At 40.4% G+C, this 21,470-nt stretch overlaps 1 protein-coding gene across 1 annotated transcript in view; it reads left to right on the top strand.

Moving 5' to 3' along the window:
- Window positions 1-21,470, top strand: part of wars2 (tryptophanyl tRNA synthetase 2, mitochondrial) — a 109,288-nt gene that overhangs the window by 56,733 nt on the left and 31,085 nt on the right. Inside the window, exon 4 of the mRNA XM_033617225.2 lies at window positions 8,247-8,381. Within this exon, the coding sequence (XP_033473116.1) occupies window positions 8,247-8,381 (135 nt within the window). The remainder of the gene's footprint in view (window positions 1-8,246; window positions 8,382-21,470) is intronic.

Genomic DNA, 21,470 nt, shown 5'->3' with positions numbered 1-21,470 from the left:
AGTTACCAAACCGTGACATCCGTACCGAGGTACTTACCGAACCATGATTTTTTTGGTACCGTTACACCCCTACTATTTATTGTTCTAAAGGTTTGTATCCAAAAGGACTTTTCCTTAGGAAAAGTACCGAAGAGTATCGAAAAGTATCGAAATTCATATTGGTATTGGTACCGAACCAAAGATTTTGGTATCGTGACAACACTAACCACTGCTGTAGATTCAGAGTAACTGGAGCAGTTGTCTCTAACATTAGATTGTCTCTGTTTTTATTGTTTTGCATGTAGCAAACGTTAAACACACTGTGATTTATTTTAGCTTCCTCTAACGTGACAGCCAAATCAAAAATTATTGGCTCTTGTGAGCTACTTCAGCAAAGCTTTATATCGAGTTTAGGAACAAAAAATGAGGCACATAGATTAACTAACAGGGTTTAGGATAAAAACACAAGTTCAGCTTATAGACCTTCAAGTTGAGGTGTCTCTAATGTCTCCATTCCATTTAGATGTACCAGCTCCAGCTCTGTCTTACTGGCATAGTTTACTAGGAAACGTTAATGTAATATAGATCATTTGTTTTATTACCAGCTTATACACCTGTACTCTGACAAGTCACATGCTGAAAACAAAAAATGAATTATCTAACTGTATGTACAGAATATTTATCTAAAACTCAATGAAATAAAAAACAATAGCTATATGAATAATAATATTGTCAATATTCATGCTGAAGTTGAGGAAGTGTCCTTGGAAGTGCTCTGCTGTAATTCTGTGTTTCACCCTGTCTGCCCCCCGACTCCTGTCCTGTCAACACTACAACAGGCAATGAGACAAGGTGCTGAAACACACTGCCTCCCTGAGGGACCCCACAGCCCCCCTCCTCTCTCTCAGACACACACACACACACACACATAAGCAGACAGTTGGATCTGATTGACAGCACAAAGACATCTCCAGCATAATCGTTAGTCACTTACTTTTAATCAATTACCTGATATTTCTGTATGAATACATTTCATAGATGCAATTTTTGTTCATGTGTATATTTAGCACCTCATAACGTACATTTATATAGTAACCTATTCTAGTTTTTAAAGCTACTTATCTTCCATCTGTCCGTACAACTCTGCTGCAGTGACATTTCAGTTTCTTTGCATGAGATCAGAAAAGTTTCTTTCATAATATTTTACCTTATGACTCATTTTTAGGGTTACCTTTACTTTGACGCTTTCCTTCTGTCATACTGTGGTATCCTTTTAATTTTACCCCGATATGTACTTGCAGCACCACTTTTAGGTTTATAAGTTAAATTTTGGAGATGTTATTCAACCTGGTAGCTCACCTGGTGGAGTGTGTGCCACATGTACTAAAAAGCTAAATCCTTAACAGGTGCCCAGGTTTGATTCGGACCCTTGGCCCTTTGCTGCATGTTGCCCCCCGTCTCCCTTCCCCCTGTCTTGTCTGTCTTTAGCTGTTGTATGTAATACAGGCAAGTTAGCCTGAAAGAATAATCCTGATTTTTTTTTTTTAAATGTTCTGATCTACTTTTTCCTTGTGTTTTATGACCTGTTGTGTCTGAGACATGCCTGGACACAGGTATACTCCTTCCCTAAAATCAGGTCATCAGCATCTGAAACTGTGAATCATAGAAAAAATAATAGAACGAATATATAATATGAATAAATTAATAATATGAGAAGATCTCAGAGGAGAAAACAGAGATGCTCTCTATGTCTGTCAATTATACATGTGCCAGACCATCTTGGTGAAGAGGGCTGGACTTACTGGTCCATCTGCATCCCAACCCTCACCTATTGTCATGAGCTCTGGGTAGTGACCAAAAAAATGAGATCGCGGAGCTGAACAGCCAAAATGAGTTTCCTCCTTGGGGTGTCTGGGCTCAGCCTGAGAGATAGGGTGAGGAACTCGAACATCTGGAGGGAGCTCAGAGTAGAGCCGCTGCTCCCTTGCATTGAAAGGGGTCAGTTGAGGTGGTTTGGGCATCTGATCAGGATCCTTCTGGGCGCCTCCTATTCGAGGTGTTCGGGCACATCCCACTGGTAGGAGGCCCCGGGGCAGACCCAGAACACACTGGAGGGATTACGTATCTCGACTGGTCCCATAAGACCTAAATCTAGCAGACATTTTCAAAGGATAGCTACCACTAAAGCAAAACCAACCCAGTTGCCAGAATGCATGTTGGCACTGCACGTTTCTGCAAACCACTGATTTGTTACATTTGTATGTTATTATAAAGCATATATGTTGAAATTATACAGGTTTTTTCATGGTTTAACAATGCGGTGGTTAATGTTTGGGTAGGATTAGGCACAAAAACCACTTAGTTATGGTTAGAAAAACACCGTGTTTTGGCTTAAGATACTCAGTGTTTGTGGTACTTTTCCAACAGAAAACGCAGCGATATCTCAACAACCAGTCTTGTTGTTTGTTGGTTTCAAACAGTGGTCTGCGGCTTGGCAGGCATCTTGCCTTGGTGACACACCATCCACTGTCCCCTCCACCTCCTGATGACAAAGTCATCTTATATACTACCTCACTTTAGAAACATTGATATGATTCAATGAAACGTACAAATGTATTGTATCTGTGGTTTGTAGAAACATACCAATTATAGGCAGCATATTGCTCAAACCTCAGCACAGGAACACTGTAGGCAGGCGTGGATGTTTCTATACAAATATGCAAATATATGTAGACACAATGCGTTGACATGACAAACACACTGTTCCTCACATGCACAGTCACACAGATTAGTAATGAAACCCAGATTCTCTTTGGGGGAAGCAAACATTTCTTTACACAAAATACTTTACTGAATGTTTATTATGCTTTCTGAGGCTTCACTCTGAGAACAGCGGGCCGGTGAGGGAGTGACGCTGCAGGCTGTGTGCGGTCGGCCTGACAATTCAATCACTGACACGTTCTCTGCGCTGCACAGTATCTGACTTCATTATTATTTTTTTATTCCTCCGGCCAAATTCTACCCTCCCACTGATCGACTGTCTGTCCGTACATCTGGCTGACTGTCCGTCCATACAGGCGTTTGTTCTTTTGTTTGTGCGTCTGTACTTCGGTCCATCTGATTCATCCATCATTCATTTGTCCATCTTACTCCGCCAACACATCCTCTGTTTGTCGAGGTGTCTGTCATTCTGCTGGCTGTCCATCCATCCATCCACTTGGGTGGTGGACGTCCTGTGGACTCCGAATGCCTGCAGTGTCAGAGGGGAGATCCTGTCTTTCAGCATCGGGATCCAGAGTTCAGATGACAGTCCAGAAAACACACTCACACACACACACACACACATCTCTGGCCCCTCACTCAGCAGCCCCCTCCACCTTCCCATCATGCCTTGCCTGGCTTGTATTATGACAGGTGGAGCGTTGGTCGCCACCAGCCGGACTTTCCTACCAGCATCTCTCCTAAACTCAGGAGGGCTGCTGCAGATAGTTAGCATGTGTGTGAGAAAGTGTTCAAGCGTGTGTTTAGAAGCTGAAAAATGTTGCATGCATAGTTTCACCTACATGAATATATACTATATATGTATTTATTTGATTTATTTAAAATGGATCATGTATGGTTTGAATCATAGATGTCACCATTTGTCACCATTACCTTTGATGCACCGTACCAGATTAAAGCTTTAAGTCAGTACATATCCATAGTGCCTCAGCCGTAGGGATGTGCCATATCATCACCTTCACGATAATACTGGTATATTTTTAATATCATTACATTCCTCCACTGGGACTGGCACAAGGCAGAGTAAGGACAATAGAGACAATTATAAAGAAGGAGGTGAGAAAAGGAAGTTGGGTAGTGTTCGGGTGGAGGAGGACGAGGAGCAGTAGCAGGAGGTGCAGAGAGCCTGATGAGGATGAAAAATGAATCACCCTGATGGTGAAAGGAAAGCAGGAGGATTTGTGATGAAAGCACAAAGTCTTCACTCATCACCTGGACGGCCTCTCGCTCCTCTCTGGAGATCTCACTGCTGAGTTTCTGTTTCTTCTTCTTGTGCTGCTTCAAACTGAGTGATAGACAGTTTTTAACACTTGAATTCCCCTGAAACAAAGACTTTTTCACAAAAAAATATATTTAAAGGAGGAGTTTTTGACCTTGAGTCCACGTGATGTCACCCATTGGTTTATGGACTCTTGTTTTGAAGCCTCAAGTTTGACATTTTTGCCATAGCCATCTTGGATTTTTGGAGCCAGAAGACTTTTTTTTTTTTTTTTTTTTTTAAGATTATTATTTTGGCTTTTGCCTTTTTTTGACAGGACAGATTAAGTGTGAAAGGGTAGAGAGAATAGGGATAAAGACAATGCCTGTGTACATGGGACGCCTGCCCCAACCACTGAGCTACTGGCCGCCTCAGAAGAGACCATTTATTGAACGAGAGGGTGATGATAACCCTAATACTAGCTGCTGGCTTGGTTAGCATCAACACATTCTCACTCTGACCCTGTCACCTATCGCATGAGAAGATGAGACTCATTAGCATGAGACTCACATAAAATATAAATAGATAGAAAGCATGACTCTTGGTCTAAGGAAAGGAATTTCTCTTCCACTATAAAGGAGAGAGGCAGAGGCAGGAGAAAAAAGAAGAGCAGGAGGACCAACCTTTACTGGGTGGCCAGGAAACAGGAGCTGAAGATTCAAACACACACACACACACACACACACACACTACAAACCCATCTCCCACCAGTCGGTCTCTGCTCCACCGACCAGATCTCCCATCACCCAGGCGTGAGAGAACATACTGGCTCAGGTCTCCACCATGTGAAACACCAAAGAGCTCGGCCTCAGCGCCTCGGGAAATAATAATGAATATGGAATGATAGTCTGTATTTTGTGCCGCAAATGCAACCAGATGCAAAAGGTGGAGGGGAAAAAAAAATCAGGAGCAGATGTTTGAGAAACAAGAGGTCTGAAGGAGCGGCCAGCGTGCCCTGCAAACATATTGTAACCCTACCCAGCGTGTAGCATAATCACTTATAGTACGTATATCGCCATTTTGTAATGAGGTATGGTATGGAATAGTTGTGCAGCTGCCTCCCTGGGAAAGTTCAGTTGTTGAGGAAGCAGCCAGACCTAGACACAACACCACCCAATTAACATATAGACCTCAGACAATAAGGAAACCGCACGTCTGACACATTTCTATAGCCTACTGTACATGTGCGGTGGGGGTGGTGTGTAATTGCACATCTTCGTCTTCCATAGGCTGCACACGGCTCAGACATACATATAGATCAGTGCAGGCAGCTGGTGTTCAGTTCAGCAGAGAGGAGGAAGCTCCACCTACAAGTGGCTGAGTTTTACTCTACATGAATATAAGACCCTTATTTTTTCTCTTTTAGTTTGAGTTTCATCTTATCTCCATTTATTTTGTGCTAAGTAGAATGTAACTAAGTACATTTAGTCAAGCACTGTACAGTTTTAGGTGCTTGTACTTTACTTGAGTATTTTTATTTTGTTGTACTTTATAATTATATTCCACTACATTCTGGAGGCAAATATCGTACTTTATTTTAAAGCTTTAGTTACTTCACAAATTTAAATTATCAGTATAAAGTCAACCAAAAATTATCAGGTCACATTATGGATTAAGTGACACTCTAATAATAACTGTTTCAGGTCAACAAAAAACAATGCGACAGTTTGAATCAGTCTTTTTGAATTATAACAACTTCTAATGAAATTTCCCAGTTTTTGTTTGCTTGCATGTTTTTTTTTTTTTTTTAGTCTTTTTTATGTTTACCATAAAAGTTATTAAAATTAGCTCCACCTTTACCAGCTGCAACATTAAGTATGATTTTGAGTTACTTGTACTTACTCCACTACACTTATAGTTACTTTGCAAATTTAGGTTATTCATATATAAATCTACCAAATAAATTATTATGGATTAAGCTAATCTCTAAAAACAAATGTTTTTGCTTAACAACAAAAATTAACACAATAGATTGAATCGATCTTTTTAAGTTATGACAACTTCTAAAGAAATTATATTCAACCAATGAACTAAATTAAGTTAGAGGAATTAACTAATTACCATTAAAAAAACTGATCCAATTAGATTTTCTACAGTATTTTTTTTAAGCTTTTTCATTATTACCACAAAAGTAATTAAACTAGCTCCACCTTTACCAACTGCAGCATTAAAGTGATGAACACATTAATGCATTTGAATGCAGGACTTTTACTTGTAATAGAGTATTTCTACATTGTGATACTGCGACTTCTACTAAAGCACAAAATCCCAATACTTCTTCCACCACTGCGTACACTCAATATTGTTATTTACACAGAAGCTGGAATCCTGCAGAAACACCCCCAGCAATTACATTCACAGTGTCAGGGCGTAACTAGTTACATGTAACAAGTTACTTTCCTTGTTACATGTAACTAGTTAGGCATTTTACTCTTTGTACTTTGATTATATTTTGATGCAAATACTTTTGTACTTTTACTCGAGTAGGGTTGGGGGAGGAATTTAACTAAGTACATTTACTCAAGTAGTCTACTTAAGTAAGGGCCTTTTACTTTTCCTGAGTATTTCCATTTTATGGTACTTTATAATCATACTCCACTACATTTTGGAGGCAAGTATTGTACTTTGTGCTCCAATGCACTTATAGTTACTTTGCAAATTTAGATTATCAACATAAAAATCTACAAAATAATTATTAAGGATTAAGCTGCACTCCCTTATTGTGAACACAAGCTTTTTAAGTTGACAACTGTTAAAAGATTTAAGTTGAAGCAATTACATTCAATGAGTGGTTTTAACTTTTTCATGTTTATCGTGAAGAAATTAAATATAGCTCCAATATTACCAGCTGCAACATTAAAGTGATGAACACATTATTTCATCAATAGCACAATGAGTACTTTTACTTACTTTAGTATGGTTTGATGCTTTGTTTTTTGTGCTTTTTTTAACTTGAGTATGATTTGGAATGCAGGACTTTAACTTGTAGAAGAATATTTTAACTCTGTAATATTGATGCTTTCACTAAAGTTAAAGATGTGAGAACCTCTTCACCCCCAGGTGCTAATAGTTGATGAATGTGGTGTTGCTGAAGTGAACATTATTGAGAAGAATTATGTAGGGAAAAGCCTCCAGACAAGAGAAAAAGCAAATTGAAATTCAAGCCCTAATATTGGGCTCCTGTTAAATCAATCAATGCTCCAGAATATATCTGATTTATCCAAGGAAACTCTCACACATTGACACTCAAGCTAAAACATTTAACTTTTTGCATGGCGGGTAACCCTTCTCTTAGTCATCAAAGAGGAAAGAAGTATTCTTTCAATGTTTTACTTTACGTCCTGGTAAAAAAAAAAAAAAGTCTTTGTTATGCGGTTGCTCATTCAGACCACACACTGGAAAAATTATATTTTACAAGAAAGCAACTGGAATTACACAATAAATTAACACACCCAGATTAAACACTGTTTGGAAAAGGAAGCAGCGTAACATAGAAAGTCATAATAATGAGCTTAATTTTAAAAAATGTATTGGAATATTTCACTATTTCATGGTTATATATCCTGCAGTGGTGAAGGAAGTATTTGGATCCTTTACTTAATGAAAAGTACAAATTCCATAGTCCAAAAATAGGCCCACTCAATTACAAGTAAAAAAAATTAAAAGTACTCAATATGCAGAATGACTTTTATTGTTTTATAATACTATAGAACATTATATTGACTGACCAATACATGTAGAAGTGTTTTAATATTGTAGTTCCTCAATGTGGAGCCAGTCTAAGATACTTTGAGGCTACTACTGGACAGATACACCACTGCGTTATATCAAGCATATAATTTTATTTATTGAAATAAATAAATAAATCTAGTAACTGTAAGTGTCAAATACATGTAAGTAAAGTACAAGTACAATATTTTCCTCTGAAATGTAGTGGAGTAGAAATATAAAGTAGCAGATATTGGAAATACTAAAATTAAGTACAGGTATGTCAAAATTGTACTTCAGCAAGCTTGAGTTACATTTCACCATGGTTCCTGTATTTTATTTTATTTTATTTTATTTTCATTTATATATATATTTATTTTTGTGTAATTTTTTTTGGTGTTTTATTTTTAATTTTTATTTTTTTATTTTACTTTGTTGTAATAATGTAAGATTAAAATGATAATATTTTCCTTTATTACTGTTATGGGCTGAAACTCTTCCCTCCCTTTTGTCCTTCCAGAGCCACCGTAGGGTGAAGTCAAAATCCAAGATGGCGCTCTCCGTGCGGACTAACTTCAAACATCTCTTCAGATTCATTCAAAGGTTTAATTCTCCTCAAAGGTTACTCTGCTCCGGAGCCTGTACGGGAAACAAGGTATGTGAAGACATGTTGTTAACGGAGACATTTTGTGTGTCCTGACCGTACACCGACACACGGACTGAAACGTTACCGGCAACACCGGGACTGTGTGTTTTCTTACTCCCCGTGTCCTCTGTTCACACCCTGAGACAGTTTAGTTCAGTTTACACATGACAAGAGTTAATATTGTAAAGGGACAGTTGCGTTTAAACTCGTCTTGTATGTATTCGTTCATTTAAACCGAGTGGACATTATATAGTTAATTATTCTTTTAATAAATAAGCTGTTTGAACTAGTAGTGGTGATATTGGCTGTCTGTACAGGAGCACTAAGGTGTCAGCTTTATGGCTTTATATATAATATGCTCAGTAAACATGTCGTTTGTGAAGCCTCACAGCATTGGTGGAATGTGGACACTGTATTTACTTATGTATCTGAGGTACTTGTACTCGAGTATTTCCATCTTATGCAGCTTTATACAGCTTGCTTAAACTATTTTACAGATAACAATGTTTCATTCCACTTCTTAACTAGAAAAGCCACGTGTCTACAGATGTGTTGATGTTGAATATTGGGGGTAAGCTGAAGCATTGAGTGTTCCCTCATGTGTTGAGAAAATTCCCCCACCTCTCAAACCAGTGATTCCCAGCTGTTGGGTTGCAGTCCAAAAGTGAGTCTATGTCCATTCTGAATGGGCCGCAACTGACCTGAAAACATATCAGTTTTGTTTTTAAAAAAACACATATTATTTTGAAGTATGGTGAATTTCTGGTGTTTTTAAAGTGCAGTTTCCTTCTGTAGAGTGACTAACTAACGGACAGCTGCTTCACAGAGACAGCAAACTAGCTGGATGACATGGCCAAACACAAGTATGACGCTGAATATATTTAACTGTGTAGACCTTAAACTAATGACCAAGGAGAAATGTGAACCCCATGACTGGACCAGTTGCCTTAAACTAAATAGACTCTTTAAAAACCCTCTTTATCAGCTGGAAAATGCATTGTTACAAAGCTGAAAACAGGGCTGCTTTTTTGACACCATTAAAAGTTGGACACTGTCAGGACAGCCAGGCTGCAAACATATGGTGATCTTAATGAACATGATTCATTGCTTTAGATTTAAGTTAAAATGACCACTACCTTAAATGTCTGCAGCATTAAAATGCAACATACACATTAATGCAGCAGGAATATTAATCCACAAACATCAGGTAGAATATTAAAACACTGACAGTAGGGCTGCAACTATTAGTTGACTAATCGATGACTAATCGACTATAAAAATAATCGGTGACTAGTTTAGTAGTCAACTAATCGGTTTGAGTCATTTTTCGTAGAAAAGTACTATAAAGTACACCAAAATACTCTTATTGCAGCTTCTTACGTTCAGATATTGGCAGCTTTACACACTCTACCATGACAGTGAACTAAAACCCTTTGGCGTGAGTCTGAAACAAGACATTAGATGACATAATTTTGGGGTTTGGGAAAGACAGACTAACATTTTTCAACATTTTAACACATTTTTCGATGAAATGATTAGTCGACTAATCGAAGAAATAATCATCAGATTAGTCTAAGTACATTCTCTTAGTACATTTTGCTGATAAGACTAACTTACTTTTACTTACGTTTTGAATGCAGGACTTTTACTTGCAGTGGAGTATTTCAATGGTGTAATATGAGTACTTTTACTTAAACAAAGGACCTGAATACTTCTTCCAGTGTTCAGCTCCATGTCCAGTGATAGCTAAGCTGACTGATGTACAAGCAGCCCTGAAACAAGCTGCCTGTTGTTAAGATGGACAAGGTCCTTTTAAAGTCTAGTTTTTCTTCATACACACACTGTAAACATTTTTAGCAGTCAGATATGGTTGGGATGCACGGTATTGGATTTTTTATTTGACTGATACCGATACCTATATATCCCCACCTAATCTTAGTGATCATCAAGTCTCTTCTGTAGTGGAATTAACATCGTATTATGCAAGCATACTCTTATTGTGATGGCCCACCCGCAGATGGAGACATGAAGTACAATACTTTTCAATGTATGTAATATTCATTCATTGTGCCAAGTCAGAAAAAGCTGATAGTTCATTTTAAAGCCAATATTGGCCGATACCGATGGCATGCTAGTATCATAATGCATCCTTAAGATATGTTGGGTTGTCAACTTCTTAAATGCTACTTATGCAAGGCAAGTTCATTTATACAGGACATTTCATACATCGAAAAAAAAACTGAGATGCTTTACGTCACAAAGATTAAAAAAAAAGAAGAAGTTTTTTTAGCATGGAAATCTAAGCAAGTCTAACAGAGAGTGCGGTAATGAACTGTTTGTTCCAACAGTGTTTTGATTGTAGTTAGCAGACCTGTTCCAGGTGAACTAAGAGGCCAAAAGGATGTGAGGAATGTGTTTTAGCCCTAAACCATGAAGTGATTTATAGTCAGTCTTAAAGTCAGCTCTCTGACTGAAGGGCTTAGTTATAAAAGTATCATACAGCCTTTTTCGGACCAAACTGTTCTTGAGACTCCCTGAGAGGAAGTGGCCATTGGGGATCTTGCTCGAGAACAACATAGCTTCAAGGGCTTTTTCTCCTGTTTTCGCAGGACTAATGGCAACACTGAAGTGACGTCCTGTAAACCAGTCGGCGGTTGGTATAGCACTGTCACTGCCACTTTGATAAGCCAAAATTGCGCTGTATTTCCACTGTATATGTTGAGCAAAGCCTGGATTAGTTTGCTGTCTCGAACCATTTGTCTGTGTTTCCCTCTTTTTTTTTTTTTTGGTATGAACTATTTGTGTTTTGTGCTGTTTGTTGTTTATGCAGTTAAAAGGTTTTTGAAAACAGCGGTTGTCAGTGCTGCATTGGCTGCGTTTGACCAGTCACCATACACTTACGTCACTTCTCGTGCTGGAAGAGTGCCTACTCTGAAATTAAAGCTAAAAAAGTCCCTGGTTAGTGGCTCTTGGTGTCAGATGATGATGCACCAAAGCACCCTTTTTTGACGCTCCGAGTATCTGCAGTAGTATGAAGAGAGAGAAAGTCGGCATAGATTGGGATGGGAGGTGGATGGATCAGACAAATTCCGACTTTCACCTGGGAGCCCGCTGCTTGTTTCCCGTGTGAAATCAAAAGTCAGCCTAGCCTACACACAATGTCCAAAACTGATGCTGGAGGGGTACCTAGAGTGTCATATTTTGACATGTGTATGGAGCCACTGACCAAGCAACACTATTAAAAGAGTTGGGAGGTAGACTGCATTGACAAATAGTATATTACAAATAATATTAGTGATAATCTTTATCTGCAGCTGTGCAGAAATACAGAGTTTAAACAGAATTAATAAACGTGAAAAAAAAAACGAGCTACGCAGCATTTGAATGCTGGTTCAGAATTCAACTGTCAGCATTATGAAGTTTCAACGATTCAGCACAGCCCTAATTTTTAGGGTTAGTTGATTGCTTTCAGTTGTAACAGTCTCTTCATCTGTTACTGTTGTGGAGAACACTGTCTGAATAGCAGCAGGAAGTTTTGGTATTTAGAGCAGCTGCGTTTAGTTGGACAGCAGAAAAAGTTTCAGAGACTGAAAACAGTTACTGTCAGCTTGGTGTCAGTCGCTCCGAATCAAAGGGTGAAGGTTTTTTTTTTTCCTTCCTAGAGTACAGATGAAAGCAGACATGGTTACGCCCCTGTCTCTGGGGGAAAGGCATTCTGGGAAATGGAGGAAATCATAAAGTGAAGTTAAACTAAACAGGTCGAAGCAAAATGTGGTTCTCCGTAAAAACAATTACATCATGTCATCACATGAATTAAATGTGATTAATTTATTATTTTAGCTGTTTTAGGTTTTTACAAAACCACAAAATTCTGTTACTATCAATAACAGGGATTTTTTTTATGCCTTTATGACTTCTGCATAAGTTTAAATGACAATTTTTTTGGATTATTTTGTTCTGGGCATTTCCCTCTCAGCTCTGAGTGACACATTAAATCATTAATAGTTTATTCCTGACTGTAGCAGCTTTTTTTGTCACTTAAACTTTTTTTCCTCGTCTATCTTGAGTTTTTTCGGTGCAGTTTCCTTTCCCTGTCTGGCATGTGACATCATATCCTCAGTAGCACTCCTTGAGTGTACCTTTTTACTTTGTTAAACATGCCTACTATAACTCAGCGTAGAGTTTCCTATCATTGCACGGCTGCCTTGGAGAAGCAAATGGGGTGTTAAGGCAAACAACGAGTCCCCTGGCACGTGTAAGAATAACCAGTGTGTTTCAGTACGACAACGATGCTAATTATTGAGCTGTTCTTGCATTACGCTGCAGTTAAAAACCTCAGCCATCTGCCCAAAGCCCTGTTGCAGGTTGATGTACGAGCTGTAACACAGTATGCACGTTCACCGCCGTCCCGTCTGTATTTTGTTAGGGCAGAGTCTCCAGAGAGGCTGGAGAGGTGTGCGACGAGAGGGGAGGAAAGGGGTGGAAGCAGGGGGGACTCGAAAAGCATCACAGCAGTGCTTCATTACCAGCAATAACATCAGAAATGAAGTGTTGGTTTTCATTTGTTTTAATTTTCTCCAAATGTGGACGGCTGAGTGCAAAACACCAGCACGCCCACAATGCCCTGAGGTGTGATGTGCGTCAAACAAGACGCTTTTCTGGAGGTTTTTCTGCACTGGAAAATGTGTTTAAAAAGTCACTGAACCTCAACGGACTGACACAGAGATGAAGTGTGACCTTTGTCAGATGCTTTGAATTTTGAGGGAGATGTTTGTGACACAGCTGTGTGTTTTTGCTCTTTAAAATCTTGTTACCTATATTCAAAATTTGCTGTTTGCTGTTGCATAACAGCAAATATCTGTGCTGTAAGCTGAAGTAATTTGACAGAGTTGATATATGCGTTCTGGTGACTAGTTGCCTGCATATTAATGATATTAATGTAATGATTAAATGATATATTTTGGTGGTTTGAGTTGAAGGTGTGAGAAAGAATAGTATCAGTAACATTGTTAACACTGTGCTACATTACAGAGAAATACAAAACCGTACTAATGAACCTTCATTAATATAGGCCTATATTTTATCTACAAGTACACGTCACACACTGAGTGAGCCGCCTGTTAATGACGCTGTGGGCTAATGGGCATGTAGCTACTTCCATGTTTCAGATGATACGTCATGTTTGTAGTCAACCAATGAAGATGAGTTTACATATCACCTTGGGTTCGTCCTTCATCTTCTCAAAATGATCCCACAGTTTGGATTTCCTGCCTGACATGTTATTAACTAGCCTGTGGAATAACCGCAGGTACCAGCCCTGGAAATTAACCTGACTCCTGTCTGACTGCTGAGCGTGGACACTTCCTGGTGGCGTATGCATATGAATTCACTAATGTCTAGTCTCATCTTTGATCTCATGTGCATGACCCCATGGTCAAGCTGGCTTTAGCCACCACACTGGGCTATATTGATACATACCGCTGCAAAAATGTCACAGCAGCTGAGCATCTTTGCATGGTCAGTGTCTGTTCATTTTTTCCTCTCCATCAAACGCGTAACTAGTTCTGCCAAAGCGCCCAGAATGACGCTTTGCCACTTTATTTTTCTACAAGTGAGGAAATGGAATATTTGCAGATTGCATAATCTGGTTGAAATTCATATACACTGACATTTAAGGTGTGCTGATTGATTCTCGACATCAACTCATGCACTGAGTGACATGCAAGAAAACATTCCACCTTAAAAGTTAATGGTAGCTGGGGCATTGGTGGCTTAGTGGTAGAGCAGGCGCCCCATGTACAGGGCTGTTGCCGCGGCGGACTGGGTTCGGGTCCAGCCTGTGGCCCTTTTGCTGCATGTCATCCCCTCTCTCTCTCCCCCCTTCACGCTTAGCTGTCCTGTCCATTAAAGGCAAAAAAATGCCCCAAAAAATATCTTTAAAAAAAAAAAAAAAAAAAGTTAATGGTAGCTGTCAGCAGTAGCCTTTAAGCAGCACTGTGAATAAAATTACTTTTCTCAGTCTGAGGCTAGCAAACTAGAGAAGATGAAGAGGCAAGAAGACATCCTTATATTTTATATTTATTGTTGACTAATGAATGCAAACTTGTTTCCAGAGGAACAGTGGTTACATAACCTTTGAAACGAGCCATAACTTAACCGTGTGCGTGCTCACAAGTGTGTGTGCCTCATAGGTCATAGGTGTGCTGTGGTACTTAACATTTTGTTTACAACTTAACGAATAGCACTGCACCCTTAAATGCATAATCTATAAGCTTGTTCTGTATATGAATTATTCAAAGAAATAAATTGAATGAACAAAATTAAATATATCTTCTTCTTGTTTGTTTTTTTTAAATTAAATCAAAATGACGGACAGGCTGTGACAGAATTTTATCGGACGGACAGAAAGAAAAGAGAGAGGAAGTCTAACGCAACCTCTGTGTTTCAAGTATCTGTATTTACAACTTCACTCTCCTCCTCCATGTCTGCCCAAATGATGTTACCTTGCAGGGCAGCGAGATTACGCGAGAATCCAGCACTCATCTACCCCAAGTAGCTCCGCCGTTAGAAATTATATTGCCAAATCTCAACCACTGTACACATTTGTAATGTTGCACAGTATATAGTCAAGTCAAGTCAGGATTTATTTCTAGAGCACATTTAAAATGACGGCAGTCGACCAAAGTGCTGCACATAGGTGGGTACAGTCATATCGCTCAACTCTAGTCTAAATTCAGTTCACTATAATCGGGGCCAGAAGTGTTTTAAATGTTTGTTGTCTTAAATTAACTTATAGAAGTCCTGCAAATGTACAGATGTCTATTTCTTTGCTGTAGCAAGGCGAAATGTAGGCTATTTTTAGTTTATTTTTAAATTCTTTTCTCCCATAGTCAAAAGTCTTGCATCTAAAGTGATAAAATTTGCAGACAATGCAAAAAAATCCTTGAAACATCACTGGCATCGTGACCAAATATTTGAGTAATTAGCTAATAACTTCTTCATGTTTGAGGCACTGCTAATTAAACCTGAGTTTAGCTGTTGTAGTGTTTGCCTCAAACTGAAACTCTCTACCACCATGCTGCCTCACACTAACCCCCAGCCTCATGTCAGCTGGAAACACAGGGCTCCCCATCCAGCCGTCCCTCGCCTGTGGTCCTGTTATTGACTGATATCAGTCATGTCAGCCCCGGGCTCCAGGAAAGAGGAAGTGACTTCTAATTTGCCTCTCTGTTCTCCTTTGGCTCCAAATTCACTTACTCGGGTGTCAGCTAAAACCATTAGAGCTGCTCCCACACCACATGGGAGAGGGCAGGCGAGAGCGAGGAAACATGGCCTCCCCCTTTGAGGATGTTCATTAACTGCCCTATTTATTTTCAACTGTCAGAAAAGCCCGCTAATTCTCAGCAGTCCCCTCTGTGTAATTAGGTCTGTCGTAGTCGTTCTGCAGCCAAGACCCTCACTTTGCACATTAACCATTTCTTAAAACTATCCCATATGTCAACATGTTCCTTTTTTGAAAAAAAAAAAAAAATCATATCTAGCTAAGTCGAATTACAGAATCAGCCTGTAGCTGTGCACCCACAGTGGTGACTGGGGAATCTTACTAGTTTCCCTGAGTCTCAGCCCATGCCTGATCTGTTAAGCGTCTGACACTTTTAATTAAAACGCAGCAAGTATCTGGTGTCGTGGCTTTGAGCTGCATTCAACAGACGCTGCCTCTGCAGCAGGAAATGACTGCACTCTTCAGAGAGGAGCTGCTCGCGAAGCTTTGCCACCAGGGCTAATTACATATTGATAAATTTATGAAGTGTGTGGTGCTTATTTTTGTGCTGTGTTGTGAGTTTTATGTGTTTTCTCGGGCGTTATTAGCTCGCCTGTCAGTCATTTGTTTCCTGCAAGTGAAATAAAATTAAACATGTCTATTGTCAACACAGAAGGAGGAGGAAGTGGTTTAATGAAACTATTTGAAACAATTTGGAAGGAAACAAGTAGCTCTGGAATGAATGTGTTTATCTAACAGGGGAAAAAAATCACATGAATTAAGCTAGTCTTGGCTTTTCCAACTGCACACAGCTGCTTTACATGTGAGCTTATTATAGGCAAACTGCTTTAGTTTAAACAGGCCTGAACTCACAGTCCGTGTTTCTGGTTTTGAGATGATTAGTCCTTTGTAAGTAAGTGAATAAAACTGCTGTGAATATTGCAGGTGTTTATCAGGCCTGATTTGTGACTTGTTGGTGGCGTTTATTTCAAGGAGACCACCCCAGTGCTGCGGGCAAAAATCTAAAAAAGACAGGGTCGTCTGCAAACAAGGAGATCTCGCTGAAGTTTCGCCACAACTCAGTGCAGCATCATCACTCTAGTGTTTACCTTGCGAATATCAAAACTGAGGATAAATGTTGGAGTGCCAACATAACTTTCCAGAGTTGTAAAATCCTCTCACTACTGCTCAGTGTTTTGGTCTCATGAGTGATAAACTCCTTGATCTTTTACTCAATTTGGACTTCCTAGATTTTATTTCTGGCACTTGAAGCAACCAGGAATGTTTGGTCTAAAAACCCATTTGATATTTGATTCAGTCCTCTACACTGTGTAAATTAGTATTTTTATAATATCTGGTTCCAACTCTATCAAAATCACTGAGGTTTAAAGTTCGTTCTTGACCTTTTGAAACAGCCCAGTCGCCAAAAGAAAATGTTGGCATCGTTCGTTTCTGCAAACCACAGATATGTCACATTTGTATGTTTCGTATGTGTCATATCAGTGTTTCTAAAGTGATGTAGTATATGAGCTGTCATAGACATTGAGAGGTTGAGGTGACGGTAGATGGTGTGTCATCAAGGGGAGATGGCTACCAAGCTACAGAGCAATGTTCAATACCAACAAACAACAAAGCAGGTTGTGTTTTAGTTACACATTGCTGCGTTTCCACCGGCGGCAATGCCACAAAAAGCTTTTTTTTTTTTGTGTGCCTTTATTACAGAGGAGGTGAAGAGAGACAGGAAAGGGGGAGAAAGAATAGGGATGACACACAGCAAAGGGCCTCAGGTTGGAAATGAAGACTGGGCCGACATGGGATGTACACTCTCCCCGCTGAGCTAGAGGTTGCTCCAGAGTGGTTGTTTTATTACAAACGCATCACTGCATTTCCATTTTGGATAATGCCATGAAAAGCAGGTATTTTGGGCCAAAACACGATCTTGTCTTCACCGAGATCGTGTGCCAAGGGCCACTGGACAAGCATCGCTATTTGACGAGTTGGGAGAGAGACCGGCTTGTTAAATAACCAAGTGGTTTTTGTGCCTAAACCTAACCACGTCAACCACAGGGTTATTTAACAAGCCGGTCTCTCTCCCAACTCGTCAAATAGCGATGCTTGTCCAGTGGCCCTTGGCATCAGATTCCAAGGCACAGAGGCATCCTCTAGCAGCCGTATGACAGACCGGGCTGCGGCGTGTTTTGACAATGCACGCAACTGCTGTAGGTGTTCCCAACTGATGGGTCGCAGTCCAAAGTTGGGTCATGGGTCTGTTCTGAATGGGCCGCAAATAACTCGCAAACGTCAAGTTGGTTCAAAACACACTTTATTTTAAAGTACAGTGAATTTCCACCGCAGAGCTTTTACTTAAATTGCCATTTCTTGCCATAGAGAGAATGACTAACGAACACCTACTTGACAGAGACGGCAAACTAGCTCGATGACATGACCAAACGTAAGTATGACGCTGAATATATTAAACTGTGTGGATCATAAACTAATGACTAAGAAGAAATCTGGACCCCATGGCTGGGCCAGTTGGGAACCACTGGTATAAAGAGTAGGAAAGTCCGCAAAGGGTGGAAGGGAGAGGAGGTGAATGGGTCAAACAAACTCCAGACTTTCACCTAAGAATCTGTTGTTCATGTACCATGTGAAACAAAGAGAGTCAATTGAGTTATTTTAATAACAGTGTAGTGTGCTAGTATAGTGATATATGTCACATGACTTAAAGAACCAAACTTTAAGAAGTAAACCTAAAAATGAAGTTCTTTAACCTACCACTGGCTTGTTTGAAACAGGACAAAACACTCTGTTCTGGAGCTTTCAGTCATAACACAAAGACTTCCTCAGGAGATAAAGATTTCAGTCATGAGCCATGAAACTATAGATGTTAAACTTTCCACTCCTCAGAGCACTTTAACTTCTCAACCTTTAACAGCATGGACAGGAAGTCTTTGAAGTGCTTGCTTGGAGAACTCGTTCTTAAAGCAGTTTCAGAGAGATGTTTTATTGTGGCCCTTTAGTGTCACATTTTGTTTGTACTCATTTGGTTTGAATGTCACATTGCATATAATTACATCAGCAGGTAATCCGATACCATAGTTGACACAATATCAGCTGTCAGTGTTTGTCACTTCCCAGAAACCAGAGAAGTCATTAAACGTTTAGTTTCTAATGAGCCAGATTACAGCTTCCTGTCTTGAGTAGGCACTGCCCCTCCTGGCTATCTCCCCCCAGGCCGTATTGAAGTCTGGTTCCTTCAGAAGCTGCAGCCTGTTAGTGCTGGAGGCTGGAGGCTGCCTCCCCTGCCTGGTTATTTTTGGAGCACCGTCGGACCCTGTCTGCGGGGAGTGCTGTTTTTGAAGGGCCTCCAGTCCCATTAATCAGCCGAGGGACCCCACGGCGCGAGCGGGCCCCGAGCCCTGGCCCGCCACACTGCAGCGTTCTGTTCCTGTACCCCCGCTCTCCGCACAGTGTGAAATGCAGAGGAACCTCATCAATCTCACCTGTCCCACACGTCAACCGCAGATTTAATCAAACGCTCCTTTCGGGCCTTTCCCTCTGCTCCCCCTCCAACACACTCACAGAGAGGGAAAAAAGAAAAAGTCCTGACTGGGTTATAGTCACACTTTTATTCTTATTTTATTTAGTTTTTTACCACATCACCTCCTCCGCCATTTTTCTTTTTCTTTTCTCTTTTCTCCTGCTTTATCCACTATTGCATTTTTTATTTAGTTTGCGTATCTATGTATTCATGTGTGTGTATGTTTTCTCTGTGGTCTATGCACTTTGTTTCAAGCTGTGGTGTGTGTTCCCACTTTGGCTAAACACACACACACTTTTAGGAATAAAGGGGGGGTAATACACCAAACCCCATTTCCTATTTGATACCTCACTGAAGTGCAGCTCTGTTGGTCGCCAGCGTTAACAGGTCCCAAAGTGAGAGAAAGACAGAGATGAAGAAAGATAGGGGGAAGGTGTGTCAAGATGCATTTCAGCGTGGTGCCGGTGTTAATGGGTTGGCGTGGGGCGCCCAGGACAGAAGAAGAACACTGGACCCTGTGTGTCGGGACGCCCAGCGGGAGCGCCGCGGAAAATCCTCCATCTGCCGGCCCATCTCGGCGCAGCCATGGTCAGATCTGGAGTTCGTCCCTCAGCCCACAAAGAGCTGATGGTAATTCACAGCGGGGCAAGCGGCGATGCCCCCAGAGGTGGTTTTTGAGATGTGTTGAAATTGGCGCGGTAAAACGGTGGTGACCATCGGGCCCCGCTCATCAGCCCCTTGTTGAGAGAGATGTCAGTGGGCCACTCCGGGACTCCCAGGCTCTGATATGATGTATGAGCCTCTGAAAAGCAGCCCAGAACAGATCTGAGAAGAGAAATCCACTGTTTTGCAAGTCCTAGCTCAACCAAAACCGTGGCTGTGATTAATAACACCGAGCGGAGCGAGACCGTGGGCCTGGACACGCTGGAAGCTGCAACTGCTCAATAATATTAATGACCAATCTCAAGTTCAAGTTCTTTATCGTCAGATACAAAAACCAGTGAAGCAGTCGTTTGCAGTGAAAACTTAGTTCTTAGGCTCCCTACAAAAATGCTTTATAAAATCACAGCAGTAAAATTTTATTAGTATCTAACTCATAAAAAAGTGCAGCAGTTAAAATATAGGAATAAAATATAATACATACACAAAATACTGTGGTAGACACGTGTACAGTAACAGTAAAATGTATTTCATGGGCCTGTTCTCCCCTTACAGGCCATACTTAAGCAACTGCTTGAATGCAACCAATCTTTTTACCCCTTTCTCCACCAAAATTATCGCATTTATGCAGGTTTTTTAAACACGAAAAGACCCACTGAAAATGGGCACCTTTCCCATTGCCAGTAGACCAGCGCTGTGCACACGACTTTGCAGCAGACGAGTGTGCCCTTCTTTTTTTTTTCTACTGGTTTGTCATGTTCAATGCCACAAACACACTGGAAACCAGGTTAATAATCAGTAGAGAGCAGCATGGGGGCCAGTTTTTTTTATATCTGTTACTTGTTCACTCTCTTTCTCAAACTCGGTGCTGACTAAATCAGAAACAATGTTCGAGCGCTGCTTGGACGGAGACAGACAGCATTTTGTAGCAGCTCATCATTCCATCGCACTGGTGTTGTATCAAAATGTAAATCGAATACAACTTCTCGCCTGTAAATGCCTCGCACCCCCTTTGGTAGTTAGAGTTAGGGATAGGGTTTGGTTCAAGTTAAGATCCGGGGACAGAGTCTTCGATACATCACTAACAGAGTGTTAGCGCATCTATCTGGGTGTGGTATTGTCAAAACTGCCAATCGAAGGCAATCAGAGTCATTTGTCTTGGGAGTGAATGCTGATTGAAATCTTTCGCATTAAATACAAAAGCCCCCCTGCAAGTGTTCTGGGTTAGAACTTCGGAGTCCATAACGTGATGACATTGGGCCCTAAAAGACTTTCTGTGGACTTACATTTGTAAAGAGAAAAGGGATTCAAAAAGTGATTTGATCCATTCGGTTGGACAACATTTCAAAAGCCTGGAAGAACCGCAAGATTGAATATTTATATCTCCAAGTTACCCACTTGGTCATGAAAGTCCCACATAGACCCAAGGATGCAGAAGATCTGGTTAATTTTACACCTGGGAACTCAAACTTTTTTGGCTTCTTGGGCCGTCCAAGTAACTTTTGTAGGAGTGAACCGAGCCCTACCTCGAATGCTGTATCCAGTTCTCTTTATACACCTGTGAACTCAGACTCTCTATGGTCCCAGAAAAACTTTTCTATCCAATGGTGTTAGGGAGAACAGAGCTCCCCAA

The sequence above is a fragment of the Epinephelus lanceolatus genome, chromosome 14 (assembly GCF_041903045.1).
Source record: "Epinephelus lanceolatus isolate andai-2023 chromosome 14, ASM4190304v1, whole genome shotgun sequence".
Lineage (NCBI taxonomy): Eukaryota > Metazoa > Chordata > Actinopteri > Perciformes > Serranidae > Epinephelus > Epinephelus lanceolatus.
This window is presented reverse-complemented; position numbering and strand designations above follow the sequence as displayed.